General features: G+C 49.1%; 1 protein-coding gene across 9 annotated transcripts in view; it reads right to left on the minus strand.

Moving 5' to 3' along the window:
* Positions 1 to 24,869, minus strand: part of PLEC (plectin) — an 831,873-nt gene that overhangs the window by 262,042 nt on the left and 544,962 nt on the right. Inside the window, exon 1 of one of the 9 annotated variants that reach the window (XM_069220974.1) lies at positions 8,033 to 8,187. The exons of the other annotated variants lie outside the window; for them this stretch is intronic. Within the exon in view, the coding sequence (XP_069077075.1) occupies positions 8,033 to 8,147 (115 nt within the window). The 5' untranslated portion in view covers positions 8,148 to 8,187. Of the gene's footprint in view, positions 1 to 8,032; positions 8,188 to 24,869 lie in introns of those variants that run through there. 9 annotated transcript variants of the gene reach the window in all.

Genomic DNA, 24,869 nt, shown 5'->3' on the forward strand with positions numbered 1-24,869 from the left:
TTTGGGAGTGAGCAGTAGCTCACGAGCTACTCGTTGGAGAAGCCTGTTCTACTGCCTTTCTATGTCACTTTCTTCTTGTTACTTTGCCTTTTTAGGGTCGAGCCTGTGTTGAATGCGCTCGTGCATGCGTATCGCAGCAAGACGCTCTAGTGTTTAGAAAAGGGCTCGGAGCCCTGTCGATGTCACGTCAGTGTGTTTGATTGGTTTGTGGGTTTGCCTATTAAAATCTGCTTGCTTTCATTAGTCTAAGGCATGCACACGTCATGCCTTTCCTCGAGCGCAGCCACCAAGTACAGAAAACATGCGAGGCTCGCTGGTTTCTGTCCGGCTCGTGGACTACTTTTTCTCTAATTTACTAGCGTGATTTCGCTTGGCAGAAGTCGAGCGCTTTACATAGTTAATTGCACTTTTTTCGGGTTACGTGCATAAATGCACTTTTGCCGATAAGTGAAAAGTCGGGTTATGGGTTTACAACTCTATCAGCTCTAACATGAGCAAACGCGAGACCTGTTGCATTGCAAATGCTTGTTTAATTCTATTTTCACTGCAGGCCAGTGTTGTGCACAGCCTTGTGCCTTGCTCTCTGTGGCTATAAACGTCTGGATTTGCCAGTCTTGGTTTGTGTGGGACGGTTCGACTCACAGCTCATGTGTACTGAAAACAAAGAGACTGAACAAACATGCAGGGAGCAAATGCAAAGGGCATTCAGGACACGACTCTTACTAAAGCACCAAGGTGATGAGGTAACAGCGCTGCCCACAACAGAAGCCTACGCCAGCCCTGGGAGACAGAAAAGGAATCCATATACACACGTGCATCAGCCCCGGGAGACAGTGTGCACACAGAAGGAATGGAACACGTATACACGCATGTCCACCAGCCCTGGGAGACAGTATGCATACAGAAGGAATCCATATACACACATGTACACCAGCCCTGGGAGACAGTGTGCACACAGAAGGAATCCATATACACACATGTACACCAGCCCTGGGAGACAGTATGCATACAGAAGGAATCCATATACACACATGTGCACCAGCACCGGGAGACAGTGTGCATACAGAAGGAATGTAACACGTATACACGCATGTACACCATCCCCGGGAGACAGTGTGCATACAGAAGGAATGGAACACGTATACTCACATGTGCACCAGCCCTGGGAGACTGTGTGCATACAGAAGGAATGGAACACGTATACACATGTGCACCAGCACTGGGAGACAGTGTGCACACAGAAGGACTCAATACACACACATGTACACCAGCCCTGGGAGACAGTGTGCACACAGAAGGACTCCATATACACACATGTACACCAGCCCTGGGAGACTGTTGCACACAGAAGGAATGGAACATGTATACTCACATGTGCACCAGCCCCGGGAGACAGTGTACACACAGAAGGAATGGAACACGTATACACGCATGTCCACCAGCCCTGGGAGACAGTGTGCATACAGAAGGAATGGAACATGTATACTCACATGTGCACCAGCCCTGGGAGACAGTGTGCACACAGAAGGAATGGAACACGTATACACGCATGTCCACCAGCCCTGGGAGACATTGTGCACACAGAAGGAATGGAACACGTATACACACATGCACCAGCCCCGGGAGACAGTGTGCACACAGAAGGAATGGAACACGTATACACACGTGCACCAGTCCTGGGAGACAGTGTGCACACAGAAGGACTCCATATACACACATGTACACCAGCCCTGGGAGACTGTGTGCACACAGAAGGAATGGAACACGTATACACACGTGCACCAGCCCTGGGAGACAGTGTGCATACAGAAGGAATGGAACACGTATACACACGTGCACCAGCCCTGGGAGACAGTGTGCACATAGAAGGACTCCATATACACACATGTACACCAGCCCTGGGAGACTGTGTGCACACAGAAGGAATGGAACACGTATACACACGTGCACCAGCCCTGGGAGACAGTGTGCATACAGAAGGAATGGAACACGTATACACACGTGCACCAGCCCTGGGAGACTGTGTGCATACAGAAGGAATGGAACACGTATACACGAGTGCACCACCCTGGGAGACAGTGTGCACACAGAAGGACTCCATATACACACATGTACACCAGCCCTGGGAGACTGTGTGCACACAGAAGGAATGGAACATGTATACACACGTTCACCAGCCCTGGGAGACAGTGTGCATACAGAAGGAATGGAACACGTATACACGAGTGCACCACCCTGGGAGACAGTGTGCACACAGAAGGAATGGAACACGTATACACGCGTGCACCAGCCCTGGGAGACAGTGTGCACACAGAAGGACTCTATATACACACATGTACACCAGCCAGAAGAGAGAGGGAGGCAAGAAAGGAGAGAGAGAGAAAGAAGAAGAGAGAGAAAGCGAGAGAGGGAGGTGAGAGGAAGAGACACAGAGGAAGAGGGAGAGAGAAAAGGGAGGGAGAGAAGGACAGAGTGAGGAGAGAAAGAATGAGGAGAAAGGGAGAGAGAGAGAAAGGGGGAGAGGAAGAGAAAGAGGGGAAGAAAGGAAGAGGGAGAGAGAGGAAGAGAGAGCAAGAGAGAAAGATAGAGAGGGAGAGAGAAAGATAGAGAGAGGGAGAGAGAAAGATAGAGAGAGGGAGAGAGAAAGAGAGAGGGGGAGAGAAAAAGAGAGGGGGAGAAAGACAAGCAGGAGACAGTGCAGAGCGAGAAAGAGAAGAGGGGCGAAGGAGAGGAGAGATGGAGGAAGGAGAAAGAGGTGAGTTAGAGAGACAGAAAGGCGGAGAGTGAGAGACGAAAGAGGGCAGAGGAAGGGGAGAGAGATGGAGAGGAGAAGGGGAGATGGAGGAAGGGGAGAGAGATGGAGAGGAGAAGGGGAGATGGAGGAAGGAAAGAGGGGGAGAGATGAGGAAGACAAGTTGGGGAGAGAGAGAGATGGGGAAGAGAGAGAGGAGAAGGAGCGGGGGAGAGGGCAAGGGGGGAGCTCGAGAGACACAGACTGCGGCACGTGGATCAGAGCAGCAAAAAGCCACAGCAGCTGCGGCCCAGGCCTGCTGTGGCCCTGGGCTCCCCGGACAGGCCGTCCCCAGATACCGAGGCAGCTACTAAATGTTCCTAATGCATTGGTCTGCTCTCAGCGAGGGGTCCCAAAAGGAACAAGCTAGAACATTTCCCATGGCAGTCCTCCAGGCGGGCGGGGAGGGGGGGGCAGACCCAGGACGGGGCACTGGCACACCCTGGGGGGCACTGCCAGCCATTAAGAACCAGCGCTCGAGGCAGCGATGGGAGCCGACACCGAGCAGTGCTTGCGGTCTTGTACAAGGGCGTCGCACAAGAGCACACATGGTATGCGCCATCCTTGGCGCGGGGACCAGCGGCGCAGAGCGCTTTTACGAGAAGGCCTTGGCGATTCCATCGGATGTACCCAAGCAGACATCTGGTGTCTGGGCCGTCCTATTCTCGTCTGAGTAGGTGGGGGGACAGAGGAACCTGGGCTCTGATCGCCGCAGGGGTACTCAAGGGACACCATGTCCCCTTCCCATCAGATGCTCCAGGTGTTACAAATCCGTCACCCATCAGACATGTACAGCCTACATCCTCTGCCTGTGAGGTGCCCCTCTCGCTAACCATCCTGCTCTCACAATCCCCCCCCCCCACCCCACCCCTGGGGTACCTCGCTCAACCCATCTCCGGCCTCCTCGCCACACCTCCAGGTGTACCACCTCCTGTGTGGACATCCCCCCAACCTCCGTCATACACGCCCCCCCCCCCCCACACACACACACAACCCTGCCCGGCCTGCTCCCTGGCACGCCTTAACCATTTCCCATCTCGGGACCCATCCATGCCTGTCCTGCCTCATTCACGGCCACCTCATCTCTAGTGTGGACCCAGGGGCGTAACAGAGGCCCCCGCAGCCGTGCGGTGGGGGGACCCAGGCCTACCCATACTGGAGGAGGCCCCTCAGCCCCTACTGATGTGAGTGTGAGGGACCTTCAGCATATCGGGGAGGATGGGGGCAGCTGTTACGCCTCCGCGTGGACCCCCGTGTACCAGGAAGGGGCGCAGGGCACACGGACACCCCCCCGATGGGCCTGTGAACACCTGAGTCTGACCGAGAGGCCTCGCTGCCGCGGAGTCGGGTTAATAATTCACCTGGGTGGGTCGGGTTACAGGACTCACTCACCCCACCCCCCACGGGGGCACGGCAGAGGGTGGCTGCTCCCATGTATGTAACAGGGCTCCCCGACACTGCTGGGCATATACCGGAGACTGCGGGCATGTATGTAACACACCTCCCTGACACTGCTGGGGACAGACCGGAGACTCCTGTCACGTAACAGGCCTCAGCTGATAACCGCCTGGCCCATGACAGTGACCAGACACCTCTGTCATGTAACGTACTTCACCTCATGCCTCTCAGCTCATGACAGTCACTGGGCACAGTCATGTAACATGCCTCACATCATGCCTCTGGGTCAACGACAGTGACCGGACACTGCTGTCATGTAACATGCCTCACATCACGCCTCTGAGCCATGGCTAAGAGAGAACATGTAACATGTCTTGCCTCCTTTTTTGCATTTTGTGTTATCAAAGTTATTAAAGTTATGGTCGGTATCCCGATCACGTGTCCGGCCTGGTGGGATATTCTGGACCTGCGAAGAGAAGCGCTAAAGCTCACAGAGTCAGCAGACCGAAGGCCTCGAGGCAAGGAAGATAAGAAAAGTTATGCTATGAGATTTCTACAAGGCGCTTTTCACTAATGACTGGACCGCCCATGGAGCTTTTACTCACAGACACGTCATCCGTGTGCTGTCCGGGGACACACCATGTCCAGTACAAAAAGGGGGCGGTGCTGTGCTGGACATTGTTTTCCTGCCCTTGCACCGGAAGCAAGGGGGGGGGGGGGGTCATTGGACCCGGCAGCCAAACACCGGAGATGGTCGGGTGTTTTAGGGCCTTCTGCAGGGTCTTGTCTGCTGACATTTTGGGGCGTGTGACCCTCCCTTTGCTGGAGGTCCCGCTATGCTTCCTGCTGTACCATTATTCACATGGTGCCTCAAACCGAGAAAGTCCTGCTTCTAAACGCTGGAATAATAGACGATGCGAAAATACATTTTCTCTCAACTCGGTGGCATATCTATCGACCACAGAAGGATGAAAGTATGAACATGCCAAAGAGTTTGGAACATATTCTCATCAGACCAGGCATCGCTAAAGGCAGCTCCCAGCCGAGTAAGCCATAAACCCGATGGCACCCGTGAACGTGAGCTTTAGGTGCACAGCCCTGGAACAAATTAGACTGCATAGAATCCAAGTGGGAGAGGCCACTGTGCCACAAGCGGCAGTGGGATGGGGCTGGCACTCAGGGGCCCTTAATGTTCACCAGTGACACACTCTCCCTGGGCACCAGAGCCAGGAACGTATCCCACAAGAGAGGAAATGTACACAAACACGGGCACACCTTATGGCTTAACGTGGGCACTGCCAACGTACACACAACATTTCAACACCGTCGCTGGGCCCCGTGCCACCCGACAGACCAGCTGTACGGGTATAGGAAACTGGCAAGGGGCAGAACTCAAGAGAACAGCCGTCAGCTCACCCAAGCGCCCACAAACTCAGGTGGGAGGCGCCATAGTGGAACCTCCGTGCAATACTGTGTGCACGTTGCAGCCAATGACAAAGAGGCTGTGGAAGCAGAGATTCAATAAGTTTAGAAAAGTGGACAGACAGGTAGACACATACAGAAAGGGATGACATAGGCCTCGTGACCCAGGAGCGCGGCGTCGGCAACCAAGTCACATCAAACGTGCAACGAGAACAGCCCGGGGCTCCCTGGGGCCTGTCCACGCCACGGCCACCTTTCACCTGACACGGGGCGTGGGCAGGTTAATCCTTCTCGAATTCCTCGCATTGCACACGGAGCCCCCACCAAACAGACACACAGCCGCACTTAGTGCCTCACCCCCTCTTCCGTCCTCTCCCTATGTGAATGATACCTGTGCGTCGAAGCGCGCAGCTTCCCCACAAGTACTGCGTAGCGCCCGTCACCTGTGCGTCGAAGCGCTACGTGCACTACAGGCTGGGCTGCAGCTTCCCATTACAAGTGGGGACGTGTGTGGTGCAATGGCGCCGATCAGTTGTGCCTCTAAGCGCGGAGCGCACTGTAAGCAGACACGCATCTCCCCACCTCAAGTGCCGCACCTGCAGACGCTTGTGATGCAATAGCGCAGACGACCGGGTCGTCGAAGCGCTGTGTGCACTAGAAGCAGGAGTGCTACTCCCCATCAGAAGTACTGCACGCGCAGACGCGTGTGCACGAGGCGGTGATGCAGCAGCCCCTGAAAAAATGAGAGATTGGAGACGTGAGACATCCTGAGGGGGCAGCAGGGCTCCTGGCACAGAGGAGCAGACCACCGCAGAACGGCGGTAATTACTGGAACAGCGAAACTGATAAACTGAAAGTAATGGGGCGTCAATATAGAACATGCGTTATTGCATAAATCTCATGTACACGGCTGTCTGTTTCATTTTCTGCTTTTAACCTGATTTCGCTGTATTCACTTTAATTGACCCCCAATGATCCAGTGTCTGCCTCCTTTCATCTATTGCTGGCAGTCTTTTCATATTTCATTCAACCTTCGCCTAATGTATTGCAAAGCGCTACGGAGAAGGCGCTTAGAAAAGTTCTCCAATAAACACAGGCGGCGGGGCGTACTTACTAGAGAAAGAAACAATGATGGCCTAATGTGTGCTGGCGCCGTCCCTAACGCTTCCATTAGACGCGTCTGTCCATTTGAATCTCTGGTTGGGCGTAATTATTGCTGCAATATTCCATAACGCACATTACGCGAGGGGCGTAACTACTGCAAAGACCATCAACGTCACAGTGTGGACAACATACTTTTGGGGCCCAGATACTGGCAAAAAAAACCATAAGGAATATTGTCCATCAAAACAGGCGAAGTGGAAAGATTACAGGTAAACTAAATGATGGGTCGCACTGACTGGTGAATTAATGAAAGGGTTTACTCACTGAAGAATACCAGTGAGGCATAATTACTGTCATCGTGGACATAAAACTGAGGGTTGTTTACTGGGAGAACCTTTGATTAATCTTTACTATCGTCAAAATAACTAAGAAGCATGAAACTGCAGGCTATTGAGCTAGCTCAGGAAGTTAAACACACTGCTGAAAACGGTGTCCGATCCATTTGTCGCAAATACGAATCCACCACGGTCGGCCCCGCCTTTCATCCTTCCGAGGTAGATGGGAGTACCAATTTCGAGCGGGCATGGTCAAATCAAGTAACACGTTCTCTAGAACAGTGGTTCCCAACCTGTGGTCCGGGGACCCCTGGGGGTCCGCAAAGCCTTCTCAGGGGGTCCGCGGCTGTTTAGAAAATATAATAATATGAACAGATTACGTACCTAGCTTTCAGTAATGACTCACTGGCGGGGCCTCAGATTCCAATAATGATTCAGTGGGGTCCCCGGGTTCCAGTAATGATAAAGTGGGGGTCCACAGGTCAAAAGGTTGAGAACCACTGCTCTAGAAGGCGCTTTGCCGGAAGCATTTTGTCACTAACACATATTTTAATTATCACTACAATAACCGTGCCAGGCGCTACCCTGGGCACAACTACTGAGGCACTAGGCGGCTTGTTGCTGCACCAATGTATGCCAGGAAGCGCTCTCTCGCTTCCTTTCTTCAACAAAGCCCAAACTGAATATGGAAAAATTCTGATAGCGGTTTAATTTCTCACAGAAGGAAACGAGTGGCAGGGAACGCACAGCCATGACTCACACGCAAATAAGGAACATCACAGACGGCAATATTTAAACCATATACGCTAGACTGAAGGGGGGTGGGGGGGAGGGTCTTGGCGCTGTACACTACTGCCACCCGGCCACGCAGGAGTTAAGGGCGCCACATGCGTGTGTTTAACTTCTGGACACACACAGGCGTGACGTGGAGTGCGCCCTGGGACCGCCCATGCAGCGCCCTCCCCCGGTACCCGGCACCTACCGTCTCCATCCTCGGGCACCGGTCTGCGCTTCCGCCAGTGCCACACGACCACCAGCGCCACCACGTGCCCCAGGGCCACCAGGGTGGGCAGCAGGCCGTCCCCGGAGGGGTCCATGGGGAGGGCAGGGTGCCCGGGGGCGGGCCGAGGGAGGGTTCTCACTCCTGGGTGTGGTGAGGGGCGGTCTCAGAAAGGGGTGGCAGGGGCGCTCTGTCCGGGGTGAGGAGTGGGGACAAGAAAAGAGAAGCGCAGGGGGTCTCACTCAGGGGAGTGCGGGGGTGTGATGGAGGGAGTGAGGGCTAGGGCAAGCAAGGACAGGGAAGGAGAATTCAGTGCTGGGTAGAGAGAAGAGAGCAGTGTGTTGGGCAGGTCCAGGGGAGGGAAGTGAAGTTTAGGGGGGGGGGGGGGCAGGAGGGGAGGGATAAGCAGGGGGACCGTGAAACGTGAGGTCTGGAGGGCAGGCGGAGAGAGGAGGGAGCGCCAGCGGGCATACACGGGGAGGGAGAGCCGGAGGACAGGCAGGGAGGAGTGAGCTGCCCGCCCGCCCGCCTGCTCACTGACAGACGGACACCGGTGCCTGCGCCCTCCCTCCCCCTCCCGAGTCCTTCCCACTCCGGCTGCGGCACACGAAGTGCCACCCTCAGGACTCCGGAGGATTCCTCGCCGCTGCCAACTGCTGCAGTCTGTGCGGCACCCGGCCCTCCGTGCCTCTCCCCACCCACGCCAAGGAGCCCCCGTGAACCGTCCTTGCACGCCCATTATGTGCACAAGCAAACATCTCATGTTCCGCCCCTGTGCTACTCACCACACCCTAGGACAGACTGCCCTCCGTCCACTGTGCCTCTCCCCACCCACACCAAGGCCCCGCATCATTGTGCGCAGTCCTTGCACGCGCATTCAGTGCACAAGCAGACACCTTGTGCGCGCTGGCAGACCTCTGATATCACGACCCTGTGCTTCTCTCACCACACCCTAGGGCAGACTGCCCACCGTTCACTGTGCCTCTCCCCACCCACACCAAGGAGCCCTCCCCCATCATTGTGCGCAGCCCTTCCACGAGCATTTTGTGCACAAGCAGACATCTTGTGCGCGCACGCAGACCTCTCATGTCCCGACCCTGTGCTTCTCTCACCACACACTGAGAAGACTGCCCTCTGTCCACTGTGCCTCCCCCCACCCACACCAAGGCCCCCCACCATTGTGCGCAGTCCTCGCAAGCGCATTATGTGCACAGTCAGATACCTTATGTGCACAATCAAGCCTCATGTTTCTCTCACTGCACACTGGGGCAGGCGGCCCTCCGTCCACTTTGCCTCTGCCCACCCACACCAAAGAGCCTATCATTGTGCACAGTCCTTGCACGCACATTATGTACACAAACAGAATTGTGTACACAGGCAGACCTCATATTCCGCCCCTGTGCTTCTCACCACACATTAGGGCACACCAAGGCCCCCCCCCCCCCATCATTGTGCGCAGTCCTTGCACGCACATTATGTACACAAACAGACTTGTGTACGCAGGCAGACCTCATGTTCCGCCCCTGTGTTTCTCACCACACATTAGGACAGACTACCCTCCGTCCACTTTGCCTCTGCCCACCCACACCAAAGAGCCTATCATTGTGCACAGTCCTTGCACGCACATTATGTACACAAACAGAATTGTGTACACAGGCAGACCTCATATTCCGCCCCTGTGCTTCTCACCACACATTAGGGCACACCAAGGCCCCCCCCCCCCCATCATTGTGCGCAGTCCTTGCACGCACATTATGTACACAAACAGACTTGTGTACGCAGGCAGACCTCATGTTCCGCCCCTGTGTTTCTCACCACACATTAGGACAGACTACCCTCCGTCCACTGTGCCTCTCCCCACCCACACCAAGCCCCCCCATCACTGTGCGCAGTCCTTGTACGCGCATTATGTGCACAAGCAGACACCTTGTGCGCGCAGGCAGACCTCTCATGTTCTCTCACTAAGCACTCGGCAGACAGTCCTCCGTGTAATGTGCACCCACACACCTTTTGTCCAAGCACACCCCTTAATTTAATGTCCCTTTATGTACGTCACCGAAACCCACCACTCTGACAACACGAGCCTCGGTATACAGTCAGCCCCACACTGTACGCACACCTAGCCCCCTCCCACCACTGCATGCACAGACACCCCCACAGGTACGTACTATCACCCCCACTGTACACACAAGCCCCCACTGTATGTGGTATAGCCCTCACTCTACGCACGAGCTCACCCCGTTGTATGCAGTTACACATGCACCGTATACATGGTTTAAAGTGGGATGAAAAACTTGTGGGGGGGCGCTGTAGGCGCTCTGAAAGGGGCGTGGGCAAAGACGTGAACTAGGAATCTTTTCCAAGGGGCGTGGCTTAAATGAGAAACTACAGTCCTGCGCTTCTCCTAGCTACCACCCGACCAGTACGTTGGTGCCTCTCTGTGAGCTTTGCCAATGCTTGTTAGAAGTCTCAGATAAATGTGTAACAACAAGGATACTGTTGTGAATAATCAGAATTGAAAATGTTTTAATTCTGATTATTGCACAGGGCCAAACCATGAAAATGCTCGGCATATAAATCATGCAACATACACCCATGTAAAAATATGGTAAAGTTACTTAAACACCCTCAAAACCTGTATTTGTTTAACATGCAGAAGCGCTCCACCTTGGTACGTCAGATTACATTACTGCATCGAGAGTCATTTATCAAAAGTGAAACTTTTAAAACATTAACTTGGAAACAAACATTCATGCCCTCTTCATACCACCCTGTTAGTGGAGTAAGAGATAGGACAGTTGTCCTGTACCTTAAATGTGGCCTAGTTTCTTCTTACACCTGAGACAACATTATAATCTATTAAATCAAACAAGAGATGTTTTATACAGAGCACACCCTGAGCTCACAAATTCCAAGAAAGTCTCACATGCAATAATGAAGAACACATACTGGGAGCCTGGGCTTGCTCCCTCCCTCCCCCCCCTCGGTAAAACAGTGGCGGGTTGTAGAGCGCCCTTGTGTGCATGTGTGTTTGGCCCACCCGAGACAGCCTGCCAAACTCTTTGTGCAATCCCCTCAGTGCTCATCACCCCCCATGGTCCCGCCCCTTTAAAAATAAAATGAACATAACCATCCAGCTCCTGCTGCTGGGGGGGGCCGGGGGAGGAGGGGAAGTGCAATGCTCCTCCACCATAGTGGAGGAGCCTTCCCTGCAGCTGTCCATACTTTTGTCCCACTAGTGTAACCACAACTAACCACATATCACAGTCCACTCTATAATGTACATAAGGGTGTTCACATGACACACATACTCTTCCCTCTCCGCCCCCCTTTACTCATCCCAAGCCTTTGGGTTGAGTAAATGAAGGATATACTCCTAATTAACACTTCTGGATTTCTTTCCTCCTCCACCCCTCCATTACTCCAGTCAATCTAACTAACAAACTCTCATATCCGCGGCTCAAATTAACTCATAACAATACTAAAACTGTACTCATTATTTAATGATACTAATCCATCACTAATTCTTGTTGGGTTCCAGAGTAGCGTGCTACTCATCGAAAAGCGCTTCGACGCCTCGTCAGGGGTAGTAAGCGCTATATAAATACGATTACAATACAATACAATACATGGCATGACACATGGTATCCCAGAAACTGCTTTCTTTTTCTCATTTCTTTAAACTACACTTGCAGTCATTGTTTGTAATCCCCCTTTTTGAGGTGCCCTCCTAGACAAGACATACTCAGGCACTGACGCCAATGAACAGCTATTGCGCCCCCCCCCCCACCCCAGGCCCAGACAGAGCCCAGAGACAGAATCCGCAACAGACGGCCCTTCTTGTCTGCTCATCTCCTCAGCTGTTTCTATCCTGAGCTATTGCAGTTTGGACGCACTGTCCGTGTTAGCGCAGTGTTGCATCTTTAACAGGGTGCGCCGGGTGCAGACTGCGGCCCAGCACCTCATTACAGCTAATGTGCTGCTCCCAGGGCGGAGCGGGTGTTTGAAGCAGCCGCTCTGTCTTTCACAGTGAGGTGGAACCTGACATGCACGTCACAGGATGGACAGGTCCCTCTGAAGGCAGGTTCAGTGAGTGACAGCACCCGCCTCTGGGGGTATGACTGGGATCCATTCATCACCTTGCAGGGGTCGCCTCCTGGTGGTGTGGAGGGAGAAGGCACTGTCCACCTGCGCTCCTTCTGAAGGCCTCTTTGCCTCTGCGTCCACATCCATAATATCATGTAGATTCTAAGTGTTTCTCTCATTTGGATGAGGAGGCCGCGTCCATGCAAACGAGGAGGCACCCCTAGGTTTGCGCCAGGGATATCTGTATTACAGAAGGGGCTGTGCAAGCATCTGTAAAACTAAAATGCCAGAGGGTGCAAAAGGTATTCCTGGAGTACTTTACGTAATACGGGCCCTGATGTAAACACTGTATACTCTTAAAGGTCGAGCATGAAACTGCAGAAACTGGCCGTCACCTGCTCGTACGGAGGAACCATCTACTGAAAGTATTTCTGACGCAGAAGATCCTGTTTCCAGCTCTCTCTTTGCTCTTGCGCTGCGATTACACCCCCCTGCTCAGGCCTGCTGAGTTCTGCCACACATTGTGCCCCCACCGGCCATGAATGACTTACTAAAGTCACTCTCCTGAGCCTCCCTCTTATCGCCACCGGCTTGCACAGTGAGTGAAGAGATGCCAACTTTCCCAAGGGCTGACATTGAAAAAAATCAAGTTTCATGAAGTTGTCATTGGCAGAGTCTGTGCCCGGTCTGTACGCCACCTGTCAATGCCAGATTAGTCGGGTATCAAATGTACCCTCTCCAGGCCCAGGAACTCTTTTGTCAAGGTTACCTTGTAGAGGGAAAACAGAGGACTAACGCCATGTCACTGGCACAGAACTGTTCCAGTCTGGGGCTTTCATTTTAGCAATAATCTGTGGTTTTACAGGGCCGGTGCTCTCAGGTACCAACATTTTTTTTTATTTTGAGAGGGAGACTATTTCCACTTCTCATAAGTGTAATACTTTTCATTGGAGAGTACCGGCACTTCTCAGAAACAATCAACTACTCTGATACTGTGTACCTGTACTTCTATTTTTCCATTTCAAGCCCTGTCGATCAATGTTTTAACGAGTGCTACAACAATCGGTTTATCAGTGCTTAAATCAACACCTCATCTACCAGAATGCACTGATTGTTTGAATAACCATGATATTTGGTAACCCTACAACAGGGCCACTGGAATTGTGCGGCAGGAGAGGGCCACCTTATGCAGCAGAATTGAGTAAATTATGTGGCAAGAAAGGGCAAATTATGTGGCATACACCGGCACATTTTTTAATAGTAGAATTTCATTATTTTGTTATTTTTAAACTTGGTAAAACTGTCTGGGCATTGGTTGCATCTCAGTACCAGTTTAATACCTAAATATAGCAAAAACACGCCACTTATCCCTTTAAAATCTAGAATGTTATTTAGACACCAATTTGCATATTTGGGCAAAATGGCACATTCTTTAAGATGGCCATTCATACACAAAAAGCACAACAAAAGTCTTTAAAAGGGGCAATTAGATGAATAATACCACAAAAGGTCTCAAAACGTAGGCAGGCAAGGTGCCTAGAATTTCCCTGAAATTAATACAAATTTGATACAAATGAACAATGTTTTCCCAAAAGAAGGATAGAATTTTGGAAAGTAAGAGAAATAATTCCAGACATCATTCCAGACTAAGGAATTACAATTTGCAACAATAATTCTAGCTCACACCTCCCTGCAAATGCACTAGTGCAACTCAAGTGTTTGTAGGTGATATCATAATATGTTTACAGAGCGCGTCATGACTTTTCTGTATCTCTAAGTGCCAAAAATAACGGATCACTATTTGCAATCATGACTTTTTGGTACGGCGGGGGTGGGGGGTGGTGGGCCTTGCAAGTATTCAGACCCATGACCAACAGCTCACAACAGATGTGTGCGGCGCACATTGACACCAAGCAGCCATCTTGGCAGCTATGTTGTTGTCCCGGCAGCTCATCTTACTTAGGGGGAGGTCGGAGCAATCACCGAATTGTTTAATAACTTGCAGCGTGGCCCGTTTCGTAGCCAAAGGTCCCAAGGAAGCCAAGATTAGAGACCATTTGTTGTAACGGAAGAGTGAAGCTTAAAGTCCCAGCATGCTTAGCGCTGAGTAGCTGAAAGCCGCCCCCTTGCAATAGGGCCAGCTGACCACTATGCAGTGAGAGCTCCCTGCTGTATTTTCCAATCCCTGTCTTTTCTGTCCCCCTCTGCTTAACTCACACTCCTCCCCCGCTTAATTTCTTTCCACTCTCCACGTCATCTCCGTCCTAAGTTTCCACTCTCCACGTCACCTTCGTCCTCCGTTTCCAACTCACGTCTCTCAGCTGCTGTCCAGGGGCTGCTTCCTTCTGAAGTGTGGCCCCCGGCCCTCCGCCCTCCTCCCTCACTGTACACAAGCTGCCTGTCACTCTCACGCCTGCGCTGCCGTTGTAGGGCACAACACTTCTCTACCACCACAAGACATCTTTTTGGTTTTATGCAGCGCGGACCAGGTCTTGGTTGACAGAACATTTTACATCAAAGATCTCCAGTTTCCCAAGTCCATGCACGAGTAACTGATAGAGTCCAGGTTTTCGCTTTGCTTTCTGGGACGTGTAGTCACTACCTTATACGATGATCAGGACTACAAGTCCCAGAATGCAGAGAAAAGACCTCGACTGGATGAGCTGACCTGGGGAAGGTGGAATCTTATTTACATGTTGATATATATATTTAAGACGGTAGGCTAGTTATCACAATTGTTAGCACAAATTAGATTGTAGGATACAAAGCCTGGCCTTTCCATGGAAGAGCGGGTCAACTCGAGAACTGCCCTCACAGGAGCCTGGCACCAACAGGGAGCGCTTCAGAAGCTCTTGCTCATGCACCTGCACCCACTGGATTGGTACCGAGACCCGAGGAGACTTTGGGAAGCTTTTCCAGCTTTGCCAGCCATAGCTAAAGGCACTCGCCAGGCAAAAGGACTAGACTAGAAACGTCATAGACAAGGTAATCAGTTGACTTCATGTCGCCAGGGACCCCATGATCCAGTACACCCTGGTGCAGTCAGTTTACTGTCAGGGTAGTTGCAGTCTAGGTAAACAACATCTGGACCAAGGGCATGGAGATGCCATATTAAATGCTTTTCTAAAAGAATAAAAGTGGACTGCAATAATGTGTTCCATGTGAAATGTAGTCACTAAATAACCCTATACCTAGTTGTATATCTCAACTCCCCAAATAAGGGTGGGGGGGCTGCTCACAGGACAGTGAACCATACACATCAACAGTGTTACCAATAGAAGAGCTCCCTGGCTGGGGCACATATACATACATATATGCATGTGTACAGGCACACATAAATGCATGCTGGTGGGCATCAGATTACAATAACAACTCTCACTACAAGGTCAACATGTGAGGCGTGAGCAGCTTGTAAGTACAAGCTGAGATGAGCAACTCACACCTCATATAGTACCCCTTGCAACACAGGACCGCTTTCTGTGACCAAATAAAATGCATGTCCCCACGCTAGTACTCCATGTCACCAGGGAACCAGTGATCTAGTCCCGGGCATTCTTTTTACAAGTCACTGTAAACTAGTAGCCAAGTTTCACTCATTCACGCATCTGGTCTACAATGGCAACATGCTCTGTGGTGGTGACCAGAGAGCAGGACCACTTGAATCAACGGAGGACTAACGTATGTGGCAGCATTAACTAAACAATGCTGCAAGAAAATACACATTATGCGGCATAATATGCCACATTCTGTGGCAGTACTATTCTGTTTTGTTTTTTTGCCATTTTAATATACAGCACTGTCTAAGCATAAGTTCCAACACATAAGCACAAGTTCATCTCCTGAATGAAATATTGGACAACTGAAATGCCGACCAGTTCAGCTTTGCAAAGGGTCTACCACTAGGTGGCACCACGTGTGGTGCTTTTTTCCAAATAAGAATTTGTTTCAGCTAAAAGCAAATCACTTGCAGACTTTTGAAATATCCACATTATCAGGCAGGGAGAGTTGTGGCGGCTATTGGAAGGTCAAAATTACCGTTCTAACTCCAGTTCTCGAATATTTGGTGAAAGAGCAACCCCCCCCCCACCACCAACAGGCTTTATAATATTCCAACTCCAGTTCTGGAACATTTTGGCTAACGTATTTTTGGGAATGGTTAAACAGTAGTAATACTGAATTGGAAAAAGCGCTGCTCTGAAGACGCAGCTCAGGGCAAACATTTCGAAATACCACAGAGTGGCCTGTTTAATACACAGGAGGGACGAATCAGATGCATTGATGCAAATAGTGACCTAGAAAAGCTCTGATGTAGATCCACCCCTGTGATCGTGGGCGCTTCCTGCCGCTGCTCACGCGCTCTGTGTGTGTCTGCACTCGAAGGATGAGAGTGTGTTCAGTGCATGCACTGCTGCACCGAGCCCGGGGCACGCGCCACAGTGGCACCCCGCCTTAGAACACCACCATACAAGAAAAAGACTATAGGTGGTACATCCTTCTCCGTCCAAGCAGCCAAACTATGGAATTCATTACCCCCAACTATAAGAGCCACAGATAACTTTCTTGTTTTCAGAAAACTACTCAAGAGTTGGCTCTTTCCTTCATAACCACCTTTTTCAAACAACTATGAACTGCATATGCCTATGTGGATAAATATTTTTTTCAGATTATATGTATATCTCTATTTATTTATAGTTTCTTTGGAAAATATGTATTTCTATTTATTTATAGTTTCTTTGGAAAATATGTATTGCTACTGTCATAATAAAATACACACACACTCTTTTAAACCTGTCTGACTAAGTATTTTTTACCCATGATTCTAATTATGTATTGTATGTGCATATGTGTGAGTATTCATGTGTGTGTGTATAAATATATATATATATGTGTATGTATGTGTATATGTTGTTTCTGTGCTTGGCATGTTTGTGGATCATTGCAAGGCTCCTGGTTTTTGGGTTGTTATACTAGATATCTATGAATTTCTGCTCTCATTTTATCACACTTATCACTCTTATGTCATGTCTCTATCAAACTATCCTCCATTCTCACTCTGACTCATCCCAAATCCCATCGACCACTTTCATCTCCTAAATATTTCTGCCTAAGCTCTTCCCTCCACCTCCACATCTAACTCACCAAACCTCGCTCTACCTCTGTGACCTCCCACACAACCCTACTAAATTCTCCTGCATTCATCTCACCCTGCTACTATGCTCTCCCTAACCCTTCCACATCCTCTTCCCCCTCCACCCCCCTTTATTCATCTCAAGCCTTTGGATTGAGTAAATGAAGGATAAACTCCCAATTAACACTTCTGGATTTCTTTCCTCCTCCACCCCTCCATTACTCCAGTCAATCTAACTAACAAACTCTCATATCCGCGACTCAAATTAACTCATAATAATACTAAAACTGTACTCATTATTAAATGATACTAATCCATCACTAATTCTTGTTGGGTTCCGGAGTAGGGTGCTACTCATCGAAAAGCGCTTCGACGCCTCGTCAGGGGTAGTAAGCGCTATATAAATACGATTACAGTACAATACAATTACAATATAACCCACAGCGACCCGGGGGACCCTGAACTGCTACCGGACTTTACATCACAGACGGAACCTGAAACAGGCCTCGCGGAACGCAAAGTAACGCGCGCAAGCGCACACCGTCAACAGATGCACCACTACGTAACCACATCTCACTGCAACTCAATGTGAGGTGCATACACCAAAGAAAACATCTGGGCCTTAAAGCTGCAAATGCCAATTAGTACGCAGCCCTCGATACCGCAATTCAGTGTCCTTTTTATGCGCTGTAAAACAATAGACACACTTAAATATTGTGCAACACTAAAGCCGTTACAGAACTTTGAATGGTGCATTTACAATCAAAACGTTTTGTAAAATCACCCACATTTCTCGGACTATCCATTTCCAGGGTATAAAGTTGTCACAGGATGTGTGACACTGCATTCTCGTTAAGGCGCCATTAAAAATTCCAGCGGTTTTAAAGCTCACTGCCAGTCTCCTTGCTAGATGTATAGACTGGCACAGAAAATGGGCGAAGAAAGGCGCGCCTTTCATGCAGGCTGGCAGGGGAGCCGGGCACCTCACCAATACATTACTAGTATTTTGTGTTTCCAAAGCCAATAAGATTTACACAACTAAATTATTTTTATTTTATGGGCAAATCACATAGGTTGTTCACTACACAAGGCAACAAACCTGTTTCCTGACACCTTCCAGACCACAGAACGGTCGTCCTTTACAGGAATTGCAAACAAATACCCTGGCAAAGTTGACCATTTAGGATGCACCACTTGTTAAAAGAGGTGCCCACTTTAGAAGTGTTTCAGGACAGCCTAGTGTCTACCCAGTACACCATCCCCATTAGTAGACTCGCTAATCCCCACCAAATCATAAACAACATTACTCGGTGACGCAATACTCCAGCACTGGGTTTAAATTCGACATCCAGTGCATTCTGTGAGTTGGAGTCTTGGGCCTCCCAAATGTAATTCTTGAAGTTATAACAGTTTTATTAGGTATCCACAAAAGGTTCACTCAAGTGCACGAAATCGTGTGAGGTTGGGAGCTATTCTAAGCATCTGGTAGAGGAGAGAATTTCCCCGAACAGTCTCGATGTTCTGATGTTTTACATAATTTTAAAATTCATGTCGGCAAGGGCGGAAGTTATAGTTACCTTAGGGCATGAGTTAAAGTTACTTGAGAGAACTCAAACTATAACTGGTGAATTTCTATGGTTTTGTACACACATATATATATATATATATATATATATATATATATACACACACACACACACAAAAATATAAAACCCTTACAGGCTATCTTGCACAGCGAGAGATCCCTCAAAGGCTCCCCCGCAGTCCCAACATATTTTATTAACTTATTTTTTTTTTTTTAATAAAATGCCTTTTACAGGCTACCTGGCACTGCGGGGTAAACCTTAAGGCTTACCCCGCAGTGCCATTGCTTGAGCAAGCACGGAGCTGCTTTGACAGCAGCTCTGTGCTTACTGAAGCATTTAATCTCTGTCCGCTGCACACCTGCAGGGGACAGAGATGAAAGTTCCGCTGTTTGACAGCGGGACCTGCTTTAAAGTTCCCGTTGTCAAACACTAAAGTGTTTGCTTTGGCAGCCAAGCCACAGCAAACAGCTATGTCCTTGGGGTGGGCACCCGGGAAATAGCAAGAGCCGACCCTGGGAGGGAGTCGGCCCTCATGGCCATCAGAGGCTCCTCGAGCAGGGCCATCCGCTCCCCCCCCCCCCCGAAGTGAACAAAGCTCCGGGGGGTGGTGGTCCCCAGGGATTGGGGGACCTCTTTTTTTTTTTTTTTTAAAGATTTGTCCTGGGGGTGGTGGTCCCTGGGGCATGCATTTTGCCCAGGGGGGGTCAAGCTAACTATAACTTCCACACCTAATACAATGCTCTTGAACTCACAATATGTATACCAATAACACCTAAACACAATTTAATTGAACAATAATACTTAATGAAAGCGGTTAATTATATTACATTCATAGTGCAACCTGTGGGCACAGCAATGGTAATTTGATATATGATCTTATGTGTACGATGATTTACAATATTCGTAATTGCATCGGTTTCAGTAAGGGGGGGTTCACGAGCATTGCATATGGTGCACGTTCTGGTTTCCATGGCTGTTGTGTATGTTATGGATATTGGTCGTAGCCATAATTTGTGAATTTCAGTGGTCTGCCAATTTCATTGGGAATCATAAGCAAACTTGAACTGTGTTTTTTTAGGTGAACTTCGAGGTTTTTCATCAAAGCAAACCCTAAACTGCACTTTAACCTTTTTGTGATTTCTATCTCTCTCGCTCTCTTTATGGAAAATGCTAGTTATCCTGCAAGCATCTGTTCATAATGCTGTAGATTCTCATCTTTAGCATAGTCCTGCCATCTAGTGTTGAAGTCTGATCTTTGCAAGTTGTTTTTCTTCCAAGGAGTCACTCGAGTCACAAAATTAGATGTGACTTCTCCTCTCAGAGTACATTGTCCATGAACACCAACTCCATGCTAGATTATATTCTGCACTGTGGGTGAGACGACATATGGAGTCCGATTGATAAGGACGGTGCAGCAGCGCAATGTAGAGTAAATAATGTGATTATGACAATAGGTGCAAGAGGCACATACATCAGGGGAGGAGTGTGGGTGCATGTGAATCTACAGCACTACAGATGCTTACAGAATAAGCAGCATTATCCATTCGTAGCATGTGTGGCTGTAGATACACATGCTTAGCATAGACTCTATAGCGGTACCCATAGTGGCTGCCTGTGGATGATACAGATGTGTGAAATAACTTCCTTCAAACAGCTTGGCCAACTAGAGCTGCTTGACAGGTCAAGATGTCCAAACAATGATGTTTAGTAAAAGTCTGTGGGGTTGACTAGGTGGCTACTTTGCAGATTTCTGCTAAAGGGATGTTGCCTAGGATGTTGTTCCGTTCCTCAAGCAGAGTGTGCCTTAGGAGTGATGTGGAGGCCTCTCTTCACCTTATGGTAGGTGGTCTGAATTCATTTGACAATTCACCTGGCTATGCCAGCCTGGGAGATAGGCTGCCCCCTGTGAAGTTTAACAAAGGAGATTAAGAGCTGGATTGACTTGTGGAATGCTTCCGGCCCATCTACGTAATACATGAGAGATGTTCTAACGTATTACAAATGTAGTGCTCCTTCTGCCACATAATTGGACTGCGGGAAAAAGACCGAAAGTTCTATGGTTTGGTTAAGGTCAAAGAGTGACACTACCTTAGGGAGGGACTTAGGGTTGGTACTAAGAACTGTGGACCTGTATGAAAGGCGTCTGAATGGTAAGTGCTTGCAATACATTCATGCACCTAAGTGAGTCAATGGGCACAAAGAGGGCCACTTTCAAAGAAAGGAACTAAAAAGGACATGAGTGCATAGGTGTGAAGGGTGGCCTTATAAGCCTGGTAGGGACTATGTTGAGGTTTCAGAACACAGGAGGTACTGGAGGTGTGACCCTTTTGAGCCCCCCCAAATAAATGTTTAACAAGGGGTATCTTGAATAAAGAAGTTGGTTGTTTGTTTTACATTTAAGTGGCAACTGCTGTTACATGGAGATGAATAGATGTGTAGGTCAGGCCTACCTTCTGCATGTGCAAAGAGTAGGTGACAATCTCCTGCACTTGAACGTTTATGGGATTGGATTTGTTGCAGTAATCAACGAACCTCTTCCACTTGGCTGCATAGCAAATGAGTGCTCTGGACCACTGGGCCTTTTTCAAGATGGACAAGCATTTTTGAGGGGAGGCGGAGGTACCTGAATTCCAGGCCCTTAGGGGCCAGATTGCAATCAATTGGATCTAGAGGCCTGACCTTGTCTTTGTGTGGGAAAGCTTCTCATGGGGGTGATTGACAGCTTCAGGAGAGTGTAAAAAGAAGGCTGTCTGGCCAAAGTTGGAACCACCAAGATGTGAGTTAGGCAGTGCCTAATTTGTAACATAATAAGTGCTGGTGCCCAAAATGCTATTCAGATGCCCCCGGATGGAGCTGATAAATGTTAGTAAACCCAATTTCTTTAATACACTTCTGGTCTCTTTAATCCACTGCCACACTCCCTGCTCCTTTATCTCACACTTCCAGATTCCTGCTTTATTCCATTGTGATGATTTTTCTATATTTCTCTTCCTTCTTCTTTCTTCTTTGTGCGTTTTCCCTCTTTAGTTCTCGGGAAGTGTCTGATGAGCAAAAATAAGTGCATATCCCCATAAATGAGTGCCGGTGGCCCCCACTGGCAACCACCAGCGAAAAATAAGCACCAGAGTTGGGGATGTTTGCCTTACCTTCCTAACCACAGATATTATCAGTTGGAGAAGTGGAAGCTGCAGCAAGTGAAGCGCCTTGGCCTAAATCAACCACTGACCTTGTGCTTGTGACCACTGGACTGCCACACACTTTTTAAGGGGTTGCATATGCAGCCGTGCATAGGGGAGGGTTGCCGTGCAAGATGCCATAATTCCCAAAAGACGCATGACCGTGCAAACTGAGATGGGAAGGGTGGGCTACAGAAAGAGGCAGGAGAGATTGAAAAGCTAAGACCCTGGCGGCTGGGGCGTGCTTTGCCTGTGATTGCATTTAAAAAGGAGCTGAGGAAGGGCAGTATCTGAACTGGTTGCAGGTGATCCTTGCTTGTGTTCATAATGAATCCCAATGCGTGATGCAAAAACACCTCCAACTTGTATGCCCAAGACATTACGATCTGCTGCTTCTTTCTGATCAGCCAATCGTTGAAGAGAAAGACAGGGATTTTCTCCCTGCTGTAGTGCATTGGCACCATTGGTAAACGCTTTGTGAACACTCTTGGGGCTGCTGAGACCCCCAAAGAGGACCACTTCCAATTGTAGTCATGTCTGCGTACTACAAAGCAAAGATAATTCTGCTGGATGGGAAGGAAAGGAATATGGAGGTAGGGGGTCCTTGAGGTTGAGCACCGTCACAAAATCCCCTTGCTAAAGAAGGGGGATGACTACCTGTATGGTTGTCATCATCAAATGTTCTGGTATGATGTAATAGTCTGGGTCCAGGATAGGATTTAGAAAGCTGTCCTACTTGGGAATAAGGAAGTATAATGAATATGCCCCTGTTATCTGCTTTTGCAGGGGTGTGGTCTCTATGGCCATCTTTTGTGGAAGTGTACATAACCCTTCCAGGTGAAGCAAGAACTGCTCACTTCTGAGTCTCTGTGATCTTGTTGGGATGCTGAGAGGGGCAGAGAGCAATTCAAGGCAGTAGCCATGCTGTTTGATGACTTGTACCCATTTGTCTGTTGTGATTTCCTGCCAAAGGTGGAGAAAATCACGTAATCTCCCCCTGACAGTTGAAGCGTGATAGGGGGAATGCTGGGCACATCACTGCTTGGCAAAGGTAGGCCCTTGTTAGAGCTTTCTTTTCATCTTTTCAAGCATCTCTTCAACCTGTGCCCGAAAAAGGTGCTTCCCGTCAAACTGGAGGCTGTTACGGCAATTTGGGCTCAAACCCAGGACATGCAGAGCCAGGCGAGGCCCCAAATTACGATGCTGGTGTGGACTCCCCTGAAGTCTGTGGCATCCAACAGATGTTGGCACTGCAGATGATGTTGCCCTCTAGGGCAATCTTTACCTCTCTTCCAGACCTGTTCAGGGAGGTGCTTAAGGACCAATCTCTCACTGTGCCTTATCGCAGCTCAATAAGAGAGCAAAGAACTGGCTACACGCCAGTGGGTAGCTGATCCCAACACCACCCTCTTGTCCGCAGGATCTACATTTTAACTCTCCTTATCTGGAGGAGGAGCATTGGCTGTGCTGGAGGCCACTTGAGGGCTGTGGGGAACACTAGGGAATCTGGTGGAACCCGCTCTCTAATAAACATAGGATCACCGGGGGAGGGGTTGAATTTATTTTCAACTCTAATTCTCAGGGGAAGACTTCAACACCCCTTTCAGCACAGGGGGTGAAGTGGACCGAGCGCTCTGATTTGCAGAGCTTCTACGCGACTAAATCATCTTAATCCCTATTACACGTATATCCACTTTGTGATATGCAGCTGCCCACTAAAGGATTATCTCTGGCCTTCAGGGCTGCTGCCACAGCCACCTCGATCAATCATTAGCTATAGATGGACCAGGCCTGAATTTTCCTCTACTTCTGTGCCAGGAATATTGTTCTCCATATAGTGTCTCTTCTCAGCACATTTCATGGACTGCTTCATACCGGCACCCGAAAAAATATCTTGTAAATAATGTCTCGTGCAGACAATAGCACTTGTTCCATAAGAACTTTTTCTAATATAGAAAAAAGTGGGCTCGCCTTGCTTTACCTGGTTGCTAGGCAACCAACTCATGCTAGTCTCCGCCATTTTAAGGTCAGGCAACTTCTTGCTTTAATCTGAAACCCAAGCTCTCCCATCATGCTTACAAAAAAACACAATAACTGTCTGCTAAAGAAGGACCTAACAAATATGTATTACTCGTGATTTTCTCTATTTACATTAAGCCAGTGGATCCATTCATGTAGGACCTCTAAATCCAATAAACATCCATGCTGTGCACGGATTACATAAATCCTGCGGGTCTGCAGAGGCTGAAACTCTCACCACTATCATAAAAGAAGAACAGAGACACTACAGCTGGCTCTTAAATATCGTAAAAAAGACAAACGTAAGATACTATACACTCTGCACCTGCTGATTACCTGAAGATAAACAATAGAACAGGTTAGTCAGGTGGGGGGGGGGGATGGGACTTCCCTTTTATGTAAATGAGGCATGAGTTATAGGTGCAGCCATATTGGAGGAATGGGAAACTGAACGTGAATATTTCTTGGCTTGGTAATATTTCAATTCACACGAGCGTTTGCTCATGGGTAGTGACTGTGGCGAGGAAGACGGGCGAAGAATCAAAGGCGGACTACCAGGGTCAGCGATGAAGGTTCTAGCATCAGCCCACAGTGGCAATGTTATTTACAAATTCGCAGCTGGTAAAATAATCATGCCAGCCTTCAGGGGGAACAGAAGCACAAAAAACAGGAAGCCACTGAAACTGCATCTGGTGTCCAACCACACCCTCGCCCAAGGATACTGGTTATTTCCGTTTAACATCTGTCATATTCATAGTCCTAAATAAACAACCAGTTCAAGGTGAGGAAGGGAAACACACTTGTAAGACAACAGAGAGACCTAA

Source organism: Pleurodeles waltl, chromosome 2_2 (genome assembly GCF_031143425.1).
Source record: "Pleurodeles waltl isolate 20211129_DDA chromosome 2_2, aPleWal1.hap1.20221129, whole genome shotgun sequence".
Taxonomy (NCBI): Eukaryota; Metazoa; Chordata; class Amphibia; order Caudata; family Salamandridae; genus Pleurodeles; species Pleurodeles waltl.